Genomic DNA, 22,345 nt, shown 5'->3' with positions numbered 1-22,345 from the left:
CAGTGCATTAAAAACCAAAACGATTTAAAAATAAGATGACGCAAGGAGATTTCCATTTTACATTTCGAGTTGTAACATAAAAATTTGTTCATTTTCCTTGGTTATAAGTTTATTTTTCACATAGCACTTGATTTAAAAAAAAATTTCATATAAATTCATTCGAAAATTCGTCGGCGAAAAGTAGCTTTGTTGGTAAAATTGTAGTTAAAATGACTAAATTTTGCGCAAATAGTTATAAAAAAATTCCACCTAAAATTTTAATAAATATGGGTAATTTGTTGACTTGTACAAAAATAGTAAACGCTGTTCATACTTCATCCACTCATCCATTTATATTTAAAATCTGAAATATGAGAAATAATTATTACCTTGGAAATAATTTATTTATTTATTTTTTCTGACATATTTACAATTTAAATATTTCAAAACTTACAGTTTTATGGAACAACGATAATATACATGTCACAAAAACGATCTGTCTAAAAACTAACCCACTATCAACAACAAGTGCAAATATAAAAACACTATAAAAACCCAAAAGAAAGTTATTCGAAATACTAAGCGAGACAAAAAGACTGCAAAGATAAACGAGACAAATTTTCGCTATATACAACTTCAAATGCGTGGATCTGCAAAAAACTAACAAAAAATAATTTCTCTAAAAAAATAAACAAGAATACAAGACTATTTCTATTGGGCTGCATCAATAATCTCGTAAAACATTTTCAAAGACCTTAATATAAGCTAGATGCGTCTCCCCTTACCATAGCAAATTCAGAAGACCCAAATTGACATCACAAAGTGTAAATTAAGTAGTAAAAATATATTACTCTATGTTAATATGCAAATATTAAAGGTTAGCAAAATATTGAACCAACTTGGTATGATATCCAGTTTAGTGCTACTGCTACCTGTCTTCTTCTGAGTTGGTTTGGTATTCAATCGAGTGAGGAATATATTGCAATAATTTATCGTGCAGTTTTAAAGTATCGATCTCTAGGGTGTTTATTGTGAAGAGGAAGAAATAGAAAAAGATGAACGCAAAGAAACATAAGAGGAGTTTGAAACCGATGCTTTTTATTTGTTGTAATGTTGCTCCAGCTGGATCGGATGAGCTGAAATAAAAAAATAACAAATTGATTATAAGACGACCTTTTTTTGGATTACCCTTATTCATGAAATTTTCGCGCGAATGGAGTAAAGGCCTTCGTACCGTGGCCATTCATACTAAGAAAAACAAACATTTAAGTCATTAAGTGAGGAGAACTCCCTATATATATAAGCCTTTACTAAAGTGTTTGAAATTTTAGATACATGCGGTTGTTTCTGTGACATTACATTTCACCCATTTTTAAGAACTTTCAACGCTCAAAATCACTTTATATTTGGCGCCACAAGAGAAAGACCGATAAAACCCATCACTTACCATTCAATGATAGGCGCTCTTGGTGAATCTACATCATCAGTAACTATCGTTTCACCAAAGCTAACACGTTTTGTTATCAAAGGTTGCAAATTTAAAGCTTCTTTTCTCCTCTTGCGAACTTTACTCGACATGCCTTGTGCTAACATGAGTGTTCGAGATATTCCAGATAAAGTATTCTTACGAGTTTTCTAAAATACATTTGGTAAGATCTTTTATTTAATTGAAATTTTGTGCTATAAAATCTGACAGAAACATCTCAACAAACTTGAACATTTTAAGCATTCATAAAAACATGTAGGCCAAAACGCCTCTCATAAAAACAAAAATATTTGCGAAGAAAAGAATAGAGAAAACAAGAAAACACATGGTCACACTTACACCGAACGATTTTTTCTCACCACCAAGAGTTTCTAAAACGACATAAATATTTGATAGTTGAAAGATGTAATTCGTAATAAAAATGTTAGTACAATACGAATACCACACACCTTCATCGTTGTTTTCAACATTTGACTCTCCTTCATCAGTTGGTTTTGAGCATTCAAAATCTGATAAATCTGAACGATCTGAACCAAAATGCAATCGTCTCCTGAACAAAATAATTTTCCATTTTATGTTGCATGTAAAACAAGGGAAGAAGTTGGATATTCACTGGTAATACTATACCTGCATTCATTCAACTCATCAGCCATTCTCGTTATGTTTAGCTTCAAAATTTCAGTGTATGCAATCATCAGCTCCATGCTGGGGACAGCACGAAACTCCTAGATTACACAATATTGTAACTAAGTATCTAGAACCATGGATAGCGGTTTTGCGGGACACAAGTTAATATGTCATGTAACACATCTCATTTTTGTATCACCAGTGAATAAATCTCTACATCTAGATTCAGTTAGGATGATGCGAAAACAGAATCTTAAAATTTCATCTAGCCAAATAATACAGTACTGATAATTTACAAATTTAACCAAACAATAACAAGTTGGACACCCTTTGAGACAGAAATTCCACAGCAGTGTTTCATCAAGGCATTGCGAAAAAAAATATCTTAATTCTACATGGCGGGGGTAACAAACGAATGTTATAATTGTTAAGCAGGCTACCTCCATCCACAAGCCTACTACATATGACATTTTCAATCTAAATAAACGAGGAGTGCTGTTTTCTTACTTGCTGATAACAACCATGCTGTTCGGATTGAGCAGATATTTTCATCGCTGCTTTTCGAAGTATTTCAGCTTGTCTTTGAAGAAATACATACGCTTCCTAAACACAGGATTCAGAAATGATTAGACAATATTGAGAAGTTTTTATTTTTTAGTCATATGAAAAAAAAATTAAACTGACCTCAAATTCTTGTGTTCCAATTTGAAGTCTTCGGAAATCCTAAGGGATGAAAAAATGCAAAAATATGGAATTGGAACCTGAAATGACAGCGATATAAGGGTAGTGGTAGTGGCGACATGTTATCACGGATAATCTCTATAAGTAACAGACAATATTGTAACTATGTTTTCTAGAACCATGGATAGCCGTTCTTTTTTTCTAGGATAAGGAAGGAAAGATGCAAAATTATCGAACGACAACATAAAATGACAGCTATATAAGGGTATTAGACTTGATATAAAAAGTTTAGTAGTAGTGGCGACAGGTTATTATACTACGGGGTAATCTCTATGGAGGTCGTAGAGAAAATCTAAACACATATACCGTTTTCATAAATTCGTATGATAATACATACCTTTATTTTCGAACTGAAATTTGCAATTTCTTTATCCATGCTAGCTTCTGCAACATCTCTTGCACGTTCCTATAGCAACACGAAATATACTTAGACATAAGTGCCCCACGAAAACATCAAGCTGACATCAAATAATATAATTACCTGGTTATCCATCCTTTTCTGAAGTGTGAATTGATCAGTTTGGAAGGATAAGACAAGATTGTTGAATTTCTTTTCCATATCTTCATCCTTCATATCGACATAAGATGACGGCATCAAAACTCGCTCTTGCTTAGAGAGGTTGTTCTTTTTCTTATAAACCATAGCTGGTACCTGCAGAGAATTAATGGAACAAGAAGAGAGTTTTTTTATAGCTTCATTACTATCTTTCTCCTTCTCCTCTTTTGTTTCATCCTCTTCTTTACAAGTTTGTATATGTACATCGCTTTCGATCTTCGTTGCAAGTGGATCAGTCAGGTTTTCAGTCGTTACAATTGGAACATCTTCAGAACATGTTGAGTGATTATCGTCCTGATCTTCGACGACTTCGATTACTGGTACTGACGGTGTGGAAGCATGCTCAGTGTCGAGAATATCAGATGAATGAAGTTGTGTATCTTCTTCTACTTCGAGATCTGCGTCTATTATTCAATTGTCAAAATTATGCTATCTCGTGTAAATAATAAATTAAAATAAATAAATAAATAAATAAATAAATAAATAAATAAATAAATAAATAAATAAATGGATCAACATAAAATAAATAAAAAAGCGCATGTTACCTTGCCTTACTTCATCAGTGCATTCGTCTACATGCTCCGACGTTTCTTCTTTCTTTTCGTCTTCTTCATATTCAAAGTTTTCGATTTGCTGTTGCTTAAAGGTTTCACGTAACCTACTCCACGAAACACGAACTGGTTCTGCTGACACGCCCAGTCTTCTTTGCTTGTGTCTCAGTGTATTATTATTTTCATCTGTCACAACTTCTTCTACTGGAGATTGTTCACTTTCATTACTAACTTTACCTCGCTTACTCAAACTAATTCTTTTCCGTCTACGATTTTTGAAACAACCCTCGGGTTCGCTATCAGATGAAATATCTGATCGATCAAACTCGATAATGTTTGCGATTTTAAGATTTACGACATTTTTCGGCAACAACGAATTACGATCCTCATTATTCAACTCAATATTATTATTATTATTATTACTATTATGAACAGTAAGTAACTCGCCAACCTGTTCATTTTCGTCTTGTGTTAAAATAACAGGGGGTAGTGTTGATCGACTCGATATTACAGTTTCAGAAGAGAATTTTCTCTCCTCCTTATTGTTTATTTCACCGTTCTCCTTCTGAGAAAATACACTGCTCTCCTCCTCTATATTTTTTAACGCATTCGCGTGATGAAAGTTTACATTTTCGTTATTTCCATACTTCCAAACTCCCTCCATTTCGTTGCCAATAACAGGAGAATGTGCTGGAGCGTGTTCATTAATAACACTCGCATCGATAGTGTCCTCTCCTTTCAGCTCGATAGAATTATGTCGACGCAATCTTTCTGGTATGACAGGTTCTACAGAAGTCGGTATTAATTCATACGCTTCTAATATTTTATCCATGGTGAACATGTCAAGTTCAGTTTGTACACTACAATCACTTCGTGGCTTCGTCCTTACACTTTCTTCATACAAGTTCTGCGTGGTTTTAAAATCTGTTGAATAATTATCCGTCTGCGTGGCGTCTGATGACCGCGGGCCACCTTCAGGCGATTCTCGAACACCCTGGAAAGAAAGAAAGCTACACGCTTGTAATTGTGTAAAAAAATCTTAACATAACGAAATTAAATAACAATCCAGGTTGTGTTTAGGAAGTAAAGTGCCTTCCGAAAATATGCAGTATATGAATTCTAAAGTAACCAAGCTTTATAACAGATGATAACTTTCAAATAACACACAAGATTACTCAAAATAGTGCAGCCGACTACGCTGACAACAAAGTTCCAATTTTTACCTTGAAAGAATGTTTGATGTGAAAGCATCTGTGCAAAACAACACTTGCTAAGAACATAATCCCAAATTAAACCATTATTACCAATATACTTCTCTCAGTTGTTATAATTATATGACCATGTTGACAAGTTTAAGTAAACTTTAAAAGTAACAGAACACCTATCTACATTTCATGTTTAAATTTTCATGTTTAAACTATCTAAATTGATGCGACAGATGAGATGTTAACTCTCTTTCGACAAACACGACAAAATGTCGCAGCAAGTGGGACGGCTAATAAACAGAAGAATGTCGCCTTGACTTGCACAGTAGGAGGGACTGTGCAATTTTATTATTGTTTAAAAAGTAAAACTTATCAAATTAAATGAATATACCAAATATAAACATCAGTCTTAGAAAAAACATCGAACAAGATATTGTCTTTGATTGTGTTTTCTTTCACAACACCGTGGCATGGAGACAAAATCCTTTTAGACTGAGTAATTACGAATCGTAACTTTGTACGGTATTGTCTTAAATGCACCAGGGAAGAAATCGACGACAAAGCAAAAATGAGAGTTTGTGGGTTAAAATTATAGCTTTTAATGCATCTCAAATTAGCTCATAGAGGTCTCAGTTTTAACCTGATTAGTTTAAACCGACTATGGAACTATTTAAGTGCAGAAAGATTATTCCTAATCGATTGAGTAATTAAGAAGCAGTTAATCTTTTTCACGCTGTGTTGTGATATGAAGAAAATATCGTTCGGTAGTGAGAAAACAAAAATGCTTAGGTGAATTTTTCAGAAGTTTGTTATCATTACTTTGAGAAATATTTCATGAGATGGGAGATGTATATCAATAAACATATAAAAAATATAGTGGACATAGGATGGATGCAAATGTAAAATTACAAAAAAACAGAGAAAATACTTTTTAATCAGGTCGAAAATAACAAGAGATATTGACAACAAAAAAACACGTTACCTTGCAACAGCGTTTTACAAAATTATCAAGTCAAAACGAAACATACTGATCTTAATTTCGTCGTTGCAATAAAATTACTTTTCTATATTATAACCGAATCGGGTATGATAGCTACTTTAAAATAAACTGAATCTACCTCCGGAAACTCTGATACAATAACATGCAATTAAGTTTAATTTTTTCTAGATTCACGGGGGTCATATTCTGCTTAAAAGAGCACTGAGTTGTAATGGGTACTTAATAGTTATACATATGAGCGTTATTTCAATTATTAAGATCAACTTGCTTCTTTTTACGCCACGTTGTAACAATTACCGCCATTCAGCGATGGGTGTTAAAACGACCATCGTATATAAAACGAACAGACAAATGTTAAATGCGCATGCAGCATGTATAATAACAGAGTAATCAAAATCCAGGATGAAGAAAATTATTATTTCAAATTAATCACCACTCAATTTGTATGGCTTGTTTGCAACTGTCGAAAGAGCTTCCGTCGAGGGTTTGGACATGTTGCTAAAATGATAGAAAGAATGTTTCCACGACTGCAAAGCCTGTCTGTGGTGACGTTGCATCAAGACTATTTATCAGTTTGTCACATGTAGTTAGTTGCCGACACTTTTTCTATTTTATTGGTTAAAAAATATTTTTATTTAAGTTCGATGAGAGTTCGCTATCACAAGAAGAATAGATAAACAGTTACCAAGTTAAAGAAAGGTATCTTGAAAAAGTTGAAACTTTTTTAAAGTAATTGAAGCTGAAAGAGTTTTAAAAAGTTTTTACTGAATAATTTCTAAAAGGGAAGAAACTTTTAAATTTTTTTTTATCTAGGTCAAGTGTTTTGAAAGAACAAATAAATATATTTGTGAATCTGACTCATGAATAAATTCAAAAATGGTAGAGTTAGCTACGATAAATGGCAAAGCACTAGTATTTAAAATCTTACCGTACAATAAAGTAACATACCCCCTGAAATTTTGTATTGGGTCAAACATACGATACTACGCGGCATGCATAAAACAGGGGGAGTAAAGTCTATTTATTTATTTGTATGAATGGTACATTAAGTAAATAATAGTAACGAAGATAAATAAAATCATATTAAGGATTAAAAAAAAAAAAAGCATGATCTTTTAAAGAGAATCATCATGTTCTAACATGAAATAACAAATATTGAATTCATTTTTTTGTGCACACATAAATTGCAAGACAACTATTTTCCTTGTTTTGCTACATACTAAGAATACGAAGAATACGAAGAGAACTCGCATACAATGTTTTTAACACATTAAATATTAAGATAGAAACCAGCTCTAAAATCTCTTTCGTCTAATTTTCATCGTGTTTGAATAAAGCAAAAAAAAAAACGAAACGCAAAAATAATAATTAATTCCACCCCTCGTTATCACCACAGGAGTTTTTTATGAAGGGGAGACTTTACGCGTAAGAAGGTTCACAGAACAACAATATTGGTTAAAAAAATAAATACGGCACCGCCAAAAACCTTTTCAAAACAAGAAAAACAAACTGTACCTGTGAATTCAAAAATATCCTTCTTAAATCATCAGAGGTCGTGCAACCATTATATCAAACAAATGTATCCTTCTTAAATTATCAGAAGTCGTGCAACCATTATATCAAACAAACGTATAAATTGTTCAGGTAAAAAAAAATATCTTAAAAACTTTATTAAAAAGCGAACAAATCTTTTATGAGGTTATTTGATTAATAATAACTCATATATTTGGATAGATTCAATAACGAAACAAGAAATGATAACACAAATATACACAAATAAATAGTTATTATATAAAAACATCTTTTTATCTTTACCTCGCCTTTATATCTTAAGAAAGCAAAATTTTTTTCTCTTTTAGATCTCAAAAAAAAACCGTTATAAATTTATAAAGATTCATCGAACTGAAACAACAAGGAAATAGTATTAATTATGTACCAGGTTACGTATTAAAGAAGTAGTTTAGATAACTTTCGTGAAACGTGGTGTACCATGCTGGTGAGGAAAGGTGAAGAAGCAAGGTTTATTACAACCAAGATAAAGATATCAAAAAATGAGAAGAACTATTAGAAATATATTTGAGAAAATGAAACATCAATGCAATATAACTTTTCTTAATCGAGTATCTTGTAAGCCACACAGCAGTTAGTACAACGTCTAAGCTTCACATCCTTAAGCTTCTTAACAAAACATTTTAACATCGTCTTCTCTGTTGTTGAGTTTCAAATCACAGTCAGTGCACCGCGTGACAAAATATTGATGAAAATTTAAGTGGAGATATATCAACTCAATACCTGTTTCAACGGCTACCATGAATATAGAATAAAAAATTTTTAAACTTTACACAAACCACGCAAACTTTCCGATGACAAGAAAACAACAATGCATAAATAAGTTAGATGAAATTAATATTAATGCACGAAATATTTTCTGAATGAATCTTATTGTATTGATACAACCGTTTGAAACATCTCTCCAGGATGTAGATGAAAGAGAAACTATTTTGTAGATGCTCGTCTTATTGGAGAATTTTTCTAACACGAGTTCAGAAGTGAGGTAGTGGTGATTGGTTGGTTAGAACATGCATTTTTTTGTTACTACTTTTATGTTCAAAGCAAGGGGCAAATATTTTATCTACAGCACATGCGCGATGTACACATTCCAGTTGTTCAAGGTAAAATGGATGTCAATGGAACAAAAACCGAAAATGACATGTAAATTCTATCGGAAGGAAAGATATTTTTAAAATAGATACGTAAAAAATTCATCATTAGTGCTGGGTTAAAATGTTGTTGGTAATATTATACATATTTTGAGACTTTTTTTCTAGTGAACGATGGATATTCAAGGTTCTCAAGGTCTTTCAGTCCTCGAGATTAACGAAAAAATACCGTGAAAAGGAATTTTCTTTGTTTACACAAGAAGAGGACTTACCATCAACTTTTTATGTTCGTACTCAGACTGCTTCATGAATAAGAATAGTTGGTCTGTGATATCTTGATATGTGATCGACTGCTTCTGCTGAACAACAAACACGAATTTAAAATTAAAAAAACAGATGGCAACATAAGTTCAAAAAATACTCCAATTTATCGCAAGTGAAGAAAGTAAAGTAAAGGTGGATTAAATTTTCTCACGAATTTCGGATAAGCGTTTTCAGAGATAAAAAGCGAAAAAGACCGTTGTATACTGACATAAACTTCTCTTCTAAGATTTATCGACATGCTACTCATCCATAAGGACACAACAAGGTCTTCAGAAAATTTGCAAGCTTTAACAGCTACAAAAAGTTTATATTTTTGAAACACGACCGAATGATTAATGACCGACAAAACTTTAACTCGATACAGACAGTTTACTATAAAATAGACTGTCAAAATAATGAATAAATTGACAAATTTTAAATTCACTTTTCTCTTTAAAATCAGAAAATTAAATTGGGCCTGTAAATTGAGAAGGAAAAATATACACGAACGCGAAGAAAATAAGCACGAACGCGAAGAAAAATATGCACGAACGCAAACAAAAATATCTACAAACGCGAAAAAAAATTGCACGAACCATGGTATGAGAGGGCACATTATTTGGTATAATTCGAAATATGTGTGAAAGTTCAGATTCGTTTTTCTGTTTCAAGGTAGACAGAACATCCTACAAAATATAAGTAAAAAATATTTTCATTCCGCCACACAGCAAAACATCAAACTTAAAATCATTTTAGATGTCACGTGATACCTGAGTGGTGTAGAGGTCTTGTTTTAGCTGTTCCATGACGTCATCTTTTCCCATCAACATATCTTCCATATCAAACACTTTTCCTAACGAAAAAAAAATAACAACACTTTTTATTTCATTGCCCGTAATTTTGTAACAATACATCTAATATTACACGTACTTGAAAATTCAAGATTTCTCGATTCTAAACTTGCAACCAGCCTATAAGAACAAAATCACGTAAAAACGAGGTTTTTTAACCGAAAGTACAGTTCTACTACACAACAATCAGCATATTAACCAACACTAACCTTTTTAAATCTTGTATTTGTTGTTGCTCTGACATGCTCCTAGCAGGTGATACGCTCTTTAAAACTTGTGCACTCTCGGAGGTTTGTGTACCTTGAGATGTCTGTTTGTTTTCCAACGTCTGTGTGCTCTCAGTACAATACCTAAAAAAAATTTTTTTAACTGGTAGAACGTTTTCCAACTCAGCACACATCCACCGAGTTTTCATTTTGTATCGACAACTCTTTTTTTTTTTTTGATTAATACAACAACCACTAAACGGTTTCACTCTAGGAAAGACCTTTTAAAAATTTATCAGCTTGATACAAAAAAAAAACTGGGACCTCTCCAGGTTTTATAAAAAATGGCTACAACTCCACGTATCTAAGATTTTCATGCTTCAAGTATTTAATTTCGCGAGTATTGTGTATTTGTGGAATGTTTTAAATATTTAGTTTCTTACGTTATCTGTTCTTTCGTGTTCTTTTTTTCCTCAGCAAGCTAGAAATATAAATTCGAGTAAAAACACAAAGCGCTTAAATACTCACTAAAATACTCTCACTTTCGAACTCGTCTTATAAATTCGAAAAAATCTTCCTTAGGAAATTGTGTATCCCTGTCTTCCTTATTCACAACACCTTTACAATTCCCTTGGAAATTTAAAAAAAAGACGACTTCACACGAAGCTTTTTATTAAGTGTCAGCAAAAAACAACTTAATTTTATGTTTTGTTTCCTATCATAAACGCCATACGTACATAACAAGTAAAATTATGAACTCTCCATCAACCTTGTGGAGAAACAGACAATATCTTAGGGTCAAGTTACAAAAATTCCAAAGCAATATTTTGACTACCTGTTCTTTTAAATGATCTATTTGCGTTTTTAATTCTTTGACTGTGTTTTCTTTCTCAGCTAATTCTTCAATTAATTCACTCTTTCTATAAAAATAGGTAGAATATAAATACAAAAATATATAAGATAATTGGATTTGGTTATCAAGAAATTCTATTTTAAAGAAAAAAAATTAAGAATAGTTTTTTTTTGAACAAAAACACCGAAAAATAACAAATATGCAATCAGGAATATTATTACTATTATTTACCCAGCCTCTTCAGAAACTGTTATCAATGAGGGTCCTGCGAAGGGGGTCCTAGTGCATTGAAAGCTCCCATTTGAGCTACGAAAGGCGCGGAAGCACAACAACTGGTTAACTACGCAACCGCCTAAGATATCAATCCTATTCTCATGCTGAATGTAAAGCTGAAAGGATCGATTCAAATTTTATGGTCTCTGTTATGACTCGGTCGGATTTGAATCCAAGACCTTCCGCACTGGAGGTGAACGCTCTATCACAATGCCGTCAGTCAGTAAATAAATATGGGCACTTAATCAAACCATACTTTTCTTCTAGTTCCATGGAAGATATTGATAAATTTCCAAACTTCAACAACGCTTTGTCCTTCGAGTCTTGCAAGAACTGGTTATCATCTACGAAAAAGAAAAAGAAAACAAACTAAAAAATTAACAAAAAAAAAAGAAAAAAAATGTAAAGTAACATTCTGTCTACCTACCTAGCTCACAGACGAAAATAATATGAAAAATGATTTAACATTTAAATTTATTTACACGGAAACTTCACATTTAAATAACTGATAAATTTTAAACCATATGCTAAAATTAAGTTTAAAAACACTTTTTTATCAGTGCTGGGAAGATCTTTTGTCATCATAGTTAGCAAAACAGATATAAATAAAAATGTTACAACGATGAAATTTATAGTCTATAGTAAAATGTTATTTTGGTTTTAAACTGATGTGTAGAAATAGTGTAGAAGTTCACAATGTGAGAATAAATATTTTAACTATTTTATTTCATAAAATTTGCTTGTATTATAATTAAGTAGGGTTCTCACCGTAGTAGTCCCATTCCATATCATGTGGTTCCTACCAACTTCAAATATTTATTTACATATTCCAGAACAAACAAACTTAATAACTACTCGGAAAAAAGCCACAAATTTGATGTCTCGCTAAATTTGCTACACATGTTATAACTAAAACTTACAACATAATCTAATAACCAATCAATTCAAAAGAAATTATGTGGAGATTAACGAGATTTTGTTTAATGTAAAAACTATTTTTATACGCCAAAAACAGTTAGATGTTGTTGAATTGTTTTTAAAAACTTCAGAAGACTTTTTATGGTGAGTTAAATACATAAAAGTTCATCTCTAAAATACACATGTTAAAATATTTATTTTAAAATTATCAAGTTTCGATTCTTAGTTGAAATTAAAAAAGGGTTAGCTCTTGTTGTTCGTGTGATTTAAACACTTTATATTGGTAGAGAATTGCAAAAAACGAAATATTTCGGCTGGTATAAAAATAAATTGAAACAATGATTCTACACAAGACAGCTGGGTGATTATGTTAGAAAGGGAATTTTATACAAAAGACAGAAATGAAATTCCATATTCTCCTTTTTAAATAATATCAATGTTACTATCTATTTCTTATCTTGGTTTCTGGTAATTCAAATTTTTAATTTACACAAAGAGCTTTTCTAGTAAAATCAATCAGTTAAATTTAAAGAGGCTTTAATGAAAAAGACAAGCAAGAAGACAGTATTTCATAAGAATTATTTCACCTGTGTTTTCTTTCTATGTATCCACACTCACCTTTTAGCTTTCTCAGTGCAGACGATAACTTCAAGGCTCTGCAAGATAAAATGAAAAACTGGACATTTCCAAGTTTTTTATGTGACATTAAAAGAAAATTTAAGCAAAACACATCAGGTATCAACAACAACAATAACACCACCACAAGCAACAAAATTGACAATAGAAAATACACATGAAATCAACAACAAAATACAAAAACAACCACCACGACAAACAACGACCATAAAAAGAAAACGAAAAAACAGCAACAGTAGCAAGATTGTTCACCTTTTCTCTGCTTCTTGTTTTTCTTGTGCAAGCTCTGAAATTTTTTCAGTGAATGATTCGAAGTCTTTGTTTAGATCATCAAAAATAAGCTGTATAATAAATTTATTGGTAATGAAACAAACGAAGCAAGAATGTCCGTTGATCTCATTAAAAATATAACTAATGTAAGAACGGCGTAGAACTTTAAGAAACGTACAGAAATGTTTTACCATTTTATTAATGCTAGACATATATTAACGGCCTTTTCGGTTTGTTTAACAAGACTTTTAGATTTTCCAAATATTTTTAGAGTTGAATTAATTAACATATAAAATTATGCTGAAATAAAACTCGTTTCTTCGTCCCAGACTTCCTTAAATGTTTGGTAAAACATCATAACTTTGAAATAAAAAAAAATTGGGGTCTACTTAACAACTTGGTCAGCTCTTCAATATAAGACCACCAACATTGTGAACATTGGGATTCCTAACAATTCTTCTAGTAGTGCAAAACCAATGAAATATTGGTCCTAATAATTCGGCTTTACAAGAAATAAGAAAGCTAGAAAGAAAGCTGCCAATTGTTCTTGCATTAGAAGTGTAAATATTGTGTATGAAAATAAAAATGTATCTATTGAAGAAGTAGATACCCACCGATGTATTTTCCACATTAGCACTTGTATTTGGGTTCATAACAATTTCTTCTATCTTGTCAAATATAAGCTCTTTCTTTTCTTTAAACTTTGAACGCTAAAAAAACGTTTATCCATTGACCTTGCTACAACCTCAATCATGTGGTGGATATAAAAGGGGAATCGCAATAACTTCATTCAAATTTTTTGAAATTAGGAAATAAGCTTTGTGTTACTGTTATTATTATTGTCATTTAAATTACTTAGGAATGATTTTTTTTCATTGTCAGTGTCATCAGTTAATAGCTATAGTCATTACCAAGAACATGATCATTAAAGTAACTGTTTTCAACTTCCTCTCAATCAACACCTGGTTTCTATTAGCTGAAAATAATTGGTTTCTATGTACTTCAGTTTTTACCACAAATGCAAATTAAACATGTTAAACATGTTTTAAATGAAAAACAACACAAAACTATTGGAATGGTTAAGGATCCTTACAAAGGGTGTTTTAATTAATTTTCAATATTAACTAAGAATAGCAAGTATATAAATTTTTATGACCCACTAATTTTTGAAAGATAGAACAACTTACACATTTCTGTGCAAAGGATGTGTATCGATCTCTAATTGGTGAGTTTTTCACATGTGAAGATGAGTCACTACCATCCGAAAAATCGTGAATTGGCTGAATGTGGTTATCCAATGAGTTTTCCTGAAATAAAAAAAATTAGAACATGCCTACAAAATCAGTATCTGTCTACACTAAACACTAAAATCAGTACATGTCTACACTAAACCTATATTATGTTGTATTGAAGACAAAAGAGTAAAAATAAAAAAAATAAAATATTTCCTAGGTAAATGGATAAAAACTTTTTTCAACAAAGGTTAAAGGTTGCAATAAAAAAAACAAAAGTTGATAAATGGTAGTAAGAACAATAAAATTCTCAGCTGGTCATACCAATCCTTCCTTCAATTCTTGATCTAAAGATTGTGGCCACTTGTCACATTTTGTACTTGAGAGTAAAGGAGTGCTATGGATACCACTAAATCTGTTCAACATGGCATTCCTAGTAAAACAAAATTAACAGGAAAAATGTTTTTCTAACAAAAATTTGGTCTGAAAGTTTGTTGGTTTAATCAAACTCACCTGCACACTTCCTGTTTCAGTTCAGAAAGTTCGTTTTCAATATTGTTCTTTTGTGCCTTTAATACCTATAAATTTTCAAAACGAAAACAATAAATTGGTATTACTTCATAGGAAGGAGGAACTAAAAACTAAAATAACAACATCTAATAAGAAAAAGGAAATAAAATTCACAATGTACAAAAACAAAACATACAAAGACACACCAACCTCATTAGCTAGTGATAAGTCAGCAATCATTGAACTCATGTATTCTGATTTATTTGCTGACTCCTGTTTGACAAAATAAAATAATATAAAAACAAAAACTTCTTCTGTACACACACTTTAGGTTATGGTCTCTATAGAAAGATTGTTAATACTGTACATCTTTTTACTTACTTACCTCCGCAATATGCTCCTTACTTGAGGTCAAATCTTGAATTTGCGTTTGTAATTGCTAAAAAAAAACCAGGGCCCAAAAATTTTTTACTAACCTTATAAAACCTATGAAATTGTTGTGCAATTTTAAATTTTAGCAGGCATGGAAATTCCAAATATCATACCATATAAAAGTCTATAACCTAACACTTTACCTTTTGTATTGATAGATCTCTTGTTAAATTTTCTTTTTCTTCTTTTAATAAGTCCAGTTTACTATCCAATAAAGAAACCTTAAAGAAAAAAATAAAATATTAAGAAATGGTTGCAGTGTAACGATGTGTTTGGACTGCTTCATAGAAACCAGTTAAACATAGGTTGCACAGGATTCAGAATGAAATCTTAAGACTAGTTTCCAAAGCTAAGCCATATTGTACAACATATTGTACAATTAATTGTAGTAACTAGTGTACAATTTTTGTACAGTTATACACAAGAAGGATTATGACTAGTTCACATTTTGTTATACGTTATATGTTCAACTGTGCAGAATACATAAGAGATATATTCAATTCAACTGAAGGTAATTCAATAGGGATCAGGTATTAGTTTCTTCAAATCAAACTAATTTGATTAAAAAAATTACAATATATGGTATGTTGTGGCGATATTTGTACAATACCTTATACAATTATAAATAATGTGGACAATATATTGTAGCAGTGAAAACTACCCTTTATACAATGAAAAATAAAAGCAAGGCAAAAAAATATGGGATCGTACAAGTATACAATGACAAAACTAGTGGAAATGAATAAGTATTCAATGTATTACCTTATCTTCATATTCCTTTAAGACGGCTTGTAAGGATGTATTCTCTTTTTCCTGAAATAATGAAACAGCACAATAGATTAGCAATGCCCTGTGTTGCTCAAATACAGTTGCAGTGCAAACTAATTTACTAAAGTACGTTATAATAGAAATGCTATATTGGCATGAAAAATATAACATCTAAATTTTCAAAAAAAATACATACAAGTTGGCAGGTTTTCTCCACTAAATCATTTTTAAATACATGATATTCCATAACTAAATAAAAATTAAATTAAACGTTTAACTTTTAGTTTTTGTAGGAATAGAAATTGTTCCTTACATAGAAAACAATGTTATTGTTAAAAATTTATGGAACAGAAACTTTTTACTGTGATTTGTAGGAGCATTGCTATTTTGTGTTCTGTAATATTCAAAGTATGATCTTGGTTCCTTGTAGTTGTGTTTGAAGTGAAGTGAGTGAATTTATTAAAAGTTTGTGTACTTGTACTAAAACGCAAATGTGTCCTACAAGAATGGAAATTTTTGCCTCTCTGAGCACCGACACGGGAGTAGTCGTGTGTTCGAATCTCATCTTAGTAACTATTTTTTTTATTTTTACTATCTCGCCTGCGAGGATGTGCTTCCAACTCATAACTATGTCCGAAATTGCAACGTCAAAAATTTAAATTTCATACCTAAACTCTCTAAGTAGTTGGAAGTCATCTAAATGACGGTTTAGGCCAAAATTGGTATTTGTTTTCAACAAAATTTGGCACAGTTAACCAAAAAAGTATGCTGAACATGATGGTGATATCAAAATTTTGTTTTTTTGTCACCTAAATGCCGTTTAAGCTCATAAACGTTTCAATCGAGCGACTTTCAACCATGAATGATAGGTTGTGTTTTTTGCTAGCAGAAATTGTAGAATTGGGTTGCATTGTGGATGTTTCATAGTTGCGCATTTTTAATAACGAGATAGTTAATGCAGCGCCTGCATATTGTTTATTTTTCAAAAAGATAAGTGTTCACAAGCTTTATTTAACTAACTCGTAAAGTAAAGTTTTCAAAAGTGAATATAGGCAGAATTAAGGTCTCCCAAATGCCTGGAAAGTAGACTGCAAAAAAAAAAAATCGCAAATTTTAGGTGGAGCTTGTGGTCTTTCTTCTTCCTGTAAGTCAGTTTGTTCCAGATTGACCCAACATAAATTGAAATTTTGAGGAATTTTCCGTTCAAGAAGAACTCACAAATGAATTTTAAAAAATAACTGCATAGTGCAAATATTATTGCCTATCTGAATAGCAAATCACAATTTGATAGACAGCTTTTTGTGAACTTTATTTGCGAGGTGGTTTGCGTATTTCATAAGTCTTGTTTGAAATTATTATGGGTGGTTCACACCAGTGAGTTCAGTGTTATCACAGCTTAACTCATGAGCTAATCTTTAGAACACCAGCAGAAATTGATGTTCACCGGTACAGTCGAATGTATACAAAAAAGTACTGGGGGAATAAACTCAATTCTCGAACAATTTTTAAAATGCGGTTTATAGCACTTAAAAGCATGGGACTTATGGTATCATTTTTCATCAGACGCCGAATGAAAACAATTTAATTGCCTGAAACCGAAAACCGGCGGTTACCCGTTATCCTGAGCCTGGCCCGTATAGTGGAAGATATACAAAGATAGAGTTAATGAATCCAAAAAAAGCTTAAACAAAGGAGATTTTGTGTTTTAAAAACATAGGAGAATCGTGAAAAAAAAAAAAAAAAAAATAGGTTAAATTTTAAAATTAGAGAGAAAGGAAAGCTCATTATCATTTGGTTGAAAACACTCTATGAAGTGAAAACCTTTTTCAGACAATATCTATTTTATACACAGAGATTTTCAGGAATTTTGGTTAGTTTCGAAAAATTTGATGCCGAAACAGCTGAAACTTTAGGTTTCTTAAATAACAATACGTTTTGATTCGTAGCACACTGTTATTCTACTACGTCAGCCACTAATTTTTTTTCAGAGAGCTAACTCATGTGAGTAAGTATTGCCAATATAATATATACTCTTAGTGTGAATTTCAATGATGAATAAAACAAAATAGGTAAAAGAGAACTTGGGAAACTTTGTTTTTTTTATCATGAAGAACTGACAAAAAAAATTATGACATCACCAATTAAGAATTTTTCATACCAGTAGCCTTTAATTCTTCATAATTCTTAGCAACTAGCTTACTATCATCCAACAATTTCTCATATCTAAGATAAAAGTGGAATAAAAGCAGAAATGTGGTATAATTATGTTACTTTTTATCAACTTTCATAAACTTAACTTCATTTTAAATGTTTTACTCCGTTTTTTGTGTTAATTAGATTTTTTTATTTACAGGTGTTTCTTAAATACAAACACTAAAACTAATGGCTCACAAAGTATGCTTAGTGTTCCTTTTTCTTAATTGAAAATCCTAATTGATATTCCTTATCACGAATCTATTTTTCTAATGACTTACTAAATTATCCCAGCTAGTTGATGTATTCATATCAATCAATTGTGAATTTCTACTTTAACATTTGTGAAATTTAAAAGAACAAAAAAAACTGCACACAAAACAGAAAAACATAACCTTGCTTACTTTATTATCTTCTTTTGCAGTTGATCATTTTCTTGCACAAAAGATGAATTTTGGTCTTCAGTTGCATCAAGCTAAAAAAAAAAACAATGCATTATAAATTATCTATCATAACAATATAAACAACAACAATAACACAGCCTACCATTCCTGAGTTTCGAAGATTAAACCTATGAAACCAGCTTTTAAATGTTCTGTGAGATTCACTCATCTTAACTTACACAGTTTATTTTAAAATTGATAAAAATAGTATTTGACTTAAAAATATGTTCTTCTGTTTTATTTAATTGATTTGCTAATAAAACAATTAGACAGTGCAAATATGAAAAACAAAAATACAACAAAGTTAAAAAATGTCATTAATAAATATGTAACTTCTTTCTGTATTTATCATAAAACAATTGGCTATTCTATTGGGAGTATAAGCTTAAAATATGGAATGTATGTTTTTTTACTGCATTTTAATTTAAATCTTAAAAAAATTTTTTTTTACTTAGTTGTGGCATAGTTTGAAAGTGTTACCTATTCTTTACCTTTTTGACAAAATCCTTTTCTACCAGGTAATTTTTTAGAAACGGGGATATAAGGCAAATCATCTATAAATTACCTAAAACTATACATTCTGCATATTATAATGTAAGAGTTTTTTGTTGCTAAAATAGTTTTGATAAATCCTAATTTTTGCTAAGATCTTTGACTAAAGTTGTTTATTTTATAAATTTTAAACCATGGCTATAACAAGTAAAGTAAAAATACTCCAAAGACTTACATGTTGTTTCAATTTGACATTATCTTCAAGTAAACGTTTATTAGTGATCTCAAGCTCTTCAATTCGACCATGGAGATCACTATGATCCCTGCACATTAAAGAAATAAAATCCATGAAGAGTTGAAATGCACCAAGCCACAGTTCTGCTCTGACACAAAACGTATTGACAGTAATCAATTTTTAGCACAAATTAAAATTATTTAAATGTTATGATGGGATTTATAGCTGAGCAGCTACAAACAGTTTGAACATAAAAATTAACTGAGAAAAAAAAAAGGCAGCCTCAAAGCAATAAAATATTATACTGGTTGAAAGTATTGCAAATTGTAGTAAATCATAAGTACATAGTTGTCAATAAAAGTGAAACAAACTTTCATACCAAGAAAGATCAGACGTCTCCATACTATCATTGCTGTACGTGCTCATAACTGTAAAAAGTAAATGAAAATTAATTTAAAATGTTATGCAGGTGCAACTTTGTTTGTATGCAATGTTTGCACACAAGTAAACAAAAACTGTATGTTTTGAAAGAATGATAGAATGAACTTTAAAAAGCTTTTTAAGGTACACTCCATGACGGAAGTACCACATTTTTGTTTTCGTGCAGTTTGAATTGATGACTCAAAAATTTAAATATCCTACTTTCTCACAAATACTGTAAAATGTCATACTTGCACAAATTAATTTCTTTCCTAGCATCACCTCATTTATTTGCAATCACCGCTCTACTTTAGTTCTGCAACCACTATGCATTTTTTATTACCACAAAAAGGAATCAAAACTTACTACTTCCTGTCTTGCCATCTTTTAGCTGAAGTGACTTGTTTATCAATGCTGATTTAGCAGATGTCTAAAAATAATTTCTTGCAGTAATTCACAGAATTGATTGATTTTTTCTTTTATAAGTTGCACATCCATGTAAATAACACGAATATAGAAATTTTACTTATGAAACAGGAAAATAGAGAATGCAACAGTTGTACCATGCCAAATGCACTTAGCCATAACAAATAGACCAATCTTATTGAGGTGAAGAATATAATACCTTTGACACACAAAAAAATGTTTTAATTTTTAATTAAAAAAAATCTATTGACAAGAATTTCAATACATTTATTATGGTTGTAAACATTAATATTTTTATAACTGCAGAATAATCAGAATATAAATACCTACCAACTCATTCTTAGGAAATAATACTCTTTTGGCAGGGGATCCACTGTTTATATGTTTTATACTAAATCAAAAGATTTAAAGTTGTAAAAATTCCATCCATTAATATTACACATTACGGGGCTTAGCCAGTTACTATATTGGGGAAACAGAATCGCAATAAAAAGTTCCAAGATTTTAAGTTAACACCTGTTTTGTATCCCGTATGCATTCACTGATTCATGCCTCCACAAATATGTTTATCTATATCTTTTTTTATAATTTTTAATGTAAATTTTTCCACAGGGCTTTAACATTTATTTGAAAGTCTTGAATGTCTTGTTGCGTCAAAGCATTACTTCACGTCATTTATATCCAGCATTGGTAGTAATACTAATTTACTGGTATGCTGAGCAGTTTACATTTGGAAAACAATAGAAACTTCCATTGTAATTTAAAAATAAAAATCACAACAGTGAAAAAAAATAATTATTTTTTAGCGGTTATAGCTGATAATCTATGTAAGGAAAAAAATGTATAGTGTTCTGTTTTTAATAAAAAGCCAAATGCTTTTACATTTTTTTTATCAAAAAACACTTTGTTTAGACCTTGTCATGCGAAATAGTATATTCAATTTCTTTTTGGTTAATATGCAACAGAGAAGAAATAATAAGACACCTCTTTTGGTTAACAATTTGTATCCACTCTTGCATTCCTTTCTCACATGCTGACCAATTGATAGCTGGGTCTGTACGTTCTTCATCCAACAACAAGGAGAGGTCATTAAGATAATCAAATATCTGCAACACGAAATTAGATTTGGCTTATATAGAACAACTTAATAATTCCTTTCACACTACTGGAAAAACCAATTTTTTTTTAAGTTGCATGCTAATTCAGAACCTTTTCTGACTTATGGCATATCAAATTCTGCAACTTACCTTCATGTCTCAGGTTTAAGTAAAGCTTGTCCCTATAGAACCAGAAACATTTTGCTGACAGAGCAAGATATTTACAATTAATTTCACCAAATAATCTAATATCTTTTTTTGACAGATTCAGAAAGTCAGCAATTTTTCTCTGACTTCTATGAAGGATGGCAAGTTTATTTTTTTCACTGTAAAAAATTAATTTTTAACGTATATGATTACATACTTCGGTCTCAGTTGCTTTCTCTTTCAAAAATGAAATCAACTTTGAAACTCTAACTTGTCCATGTTTCTCTTCATCGCAAGCTGTAAATACATTCTGCAAAACGATGGAGATTTCAGGTTTTAACCCTTCTTCAGTAACAGGCTCCATCTAAAAGAAAAGATATGTTATGTTTTTATCGTAAAATTGCTAATCTGATAAAAAAAATCTTACCAAAACTGTAAACAAAAGAAACATTGAATATCAGTGGAAACAATATATAATCCATTACTACAAAAACAATTTGAAATTGATATTACACATTTACACACCTTTATTCTGATTTTTCATGTTACTTTATCTTCTTCCATTTTTCTTTAAATTTTCTTCAAATTAAACATAATGTATTTCCAGATTTCATTAATAAGAAGCCATCATTTTCTTTCTCTTGTTAATTCTTTCTCTACAAATTGTTTAAAACAAGTGCATTTTGTGATGTATCCTTTTACTTCAGGATACAACATTTTATAGTGATCAAAAGGTAAAAAAGTTAAATAATTAATCTTATTTTAGAAAAAAAAACTATTCTTTTTGCTATTTTCATATAAATATTTGATGAGTAAGATTTTGTAGTGTTTTGTG

General features: G+C 30.8%; 1 protein-coding gene across 2 annotated transcripts; it reads right to left on the bottom strand.

Moving 5' to 3' along the window:
* Positions 1-361: 361 nt before the first annotated feature.
* Positions 362-22,197, bottom strand: LOC130662623 (inositol 1,4,5-triphosphate receptor associated 2-like). Of its 2 annotated transcripts, none has more exons than XM_057461516.1 (38): positions 22,036-22,197; positions 21,728-21,874; positions 21,251-21,372; positions 20,597-20,657; positions 20,207-20,270; positions 19,800-19,848; positions 19,421-19,508; positions 18,655-18,725; positions 18,216-18,280; positions 16,254-16,306; positions 16,052-16,102; positions 15,433-15,510; positions 15,243-15,296; positions 15,068-15,130; positions 14,861-14,925; positions 14,672-14,780; positions 14,303-14,422; positions 13,730-13,825; positions 13,098-13,186; positions 12,828-12,865; positions 11,548-11,635; positions 11,001-11,085; positions 10,609-10,646; positions 10,169-10,309; positions 10,039-10,079; positions 9,879-9,961; positions 9,705-9,794; positions 9,078-9,164; positions 3,935-4,934; positions 3,315-3,793; positions 3,171-3,239; positions 2,777-2,815; positions 2,600-2,695; positions 2,093-2,190; positions 1,915-2,015; positions 1,805-1,836; positions 1,427-1,614; positions 362-1,115 (listed from the first exon to the last, which is right to left on the bottom strand). In XM_057461516.1, exons 2-38 carry the CDS (start codon positions 21,872-21,874, stop codon positions 908-910), a joined length of 4,446 nt encoding a protein of 1,481 aa, XP_057317499.1. In that variant the 5' UTR covers positions 22,036-22,197; the 3' UTR covers positions 362-907. The 2 variants fall into 2 exon arrangements, with proteins under 2 accessions (XP_057317499.1, XP_057317500.1); XM_057461517.1 differs by having other exon boundaries at positions 9,078-9,161.
* Between the last annotated feature and the right edge of the window lie 148 nt (positions 22,198-22,345).

This window comes from Hydractinia symbiolongicarpus, chromosome 10 (genome assembly GCF_029227915.1).
Source record: "Hydractinia symbiolongicarpus strain clone_291-10 chromosome 10, HSymV2.1, whole genome shotgun sequence".
Classification (NCBI taxonomy): Eukaryota; Metazoa; Cnidaria; class Hydrozoa; order Anthoathecata; family Hydractiniidae; genus Hydractinia; species Hydractinia symbiolongicarpus.
Note: the sequence above shows the minus strand (reverse complement) of the source record. Positions and strands in the feature narration are given on the sequence as shown.

What these genes read in the sequence shown, in the direction of transcription:
- LOC130662623 (XM_057461516.1), bottom strand. Translation starts at nt 21,874, where the DNA reads ATGGAGCCTGTTACTGAAGAAGGGTTAAAACCTGAAATCTCCATCGTT. An exon ending in ATGTCAAATTGAAACAACAT is followed by an intron (nt 18,726 to 19,420) that starts GTAAGTCTTTGG and finishes TTTTTTTTTTAG; the next exon opens with CTTGATGCAACTGAAGACCA. An exon ending in CAAATACAAGATTTAAAAAG is followed by an intron (nt 10,080 to 10,168) that starts GTTAGTGTTGGT and finishes TTGTTCTTATAG; the next exon opens with GCTGGTTGCAAGTTTAGAAT.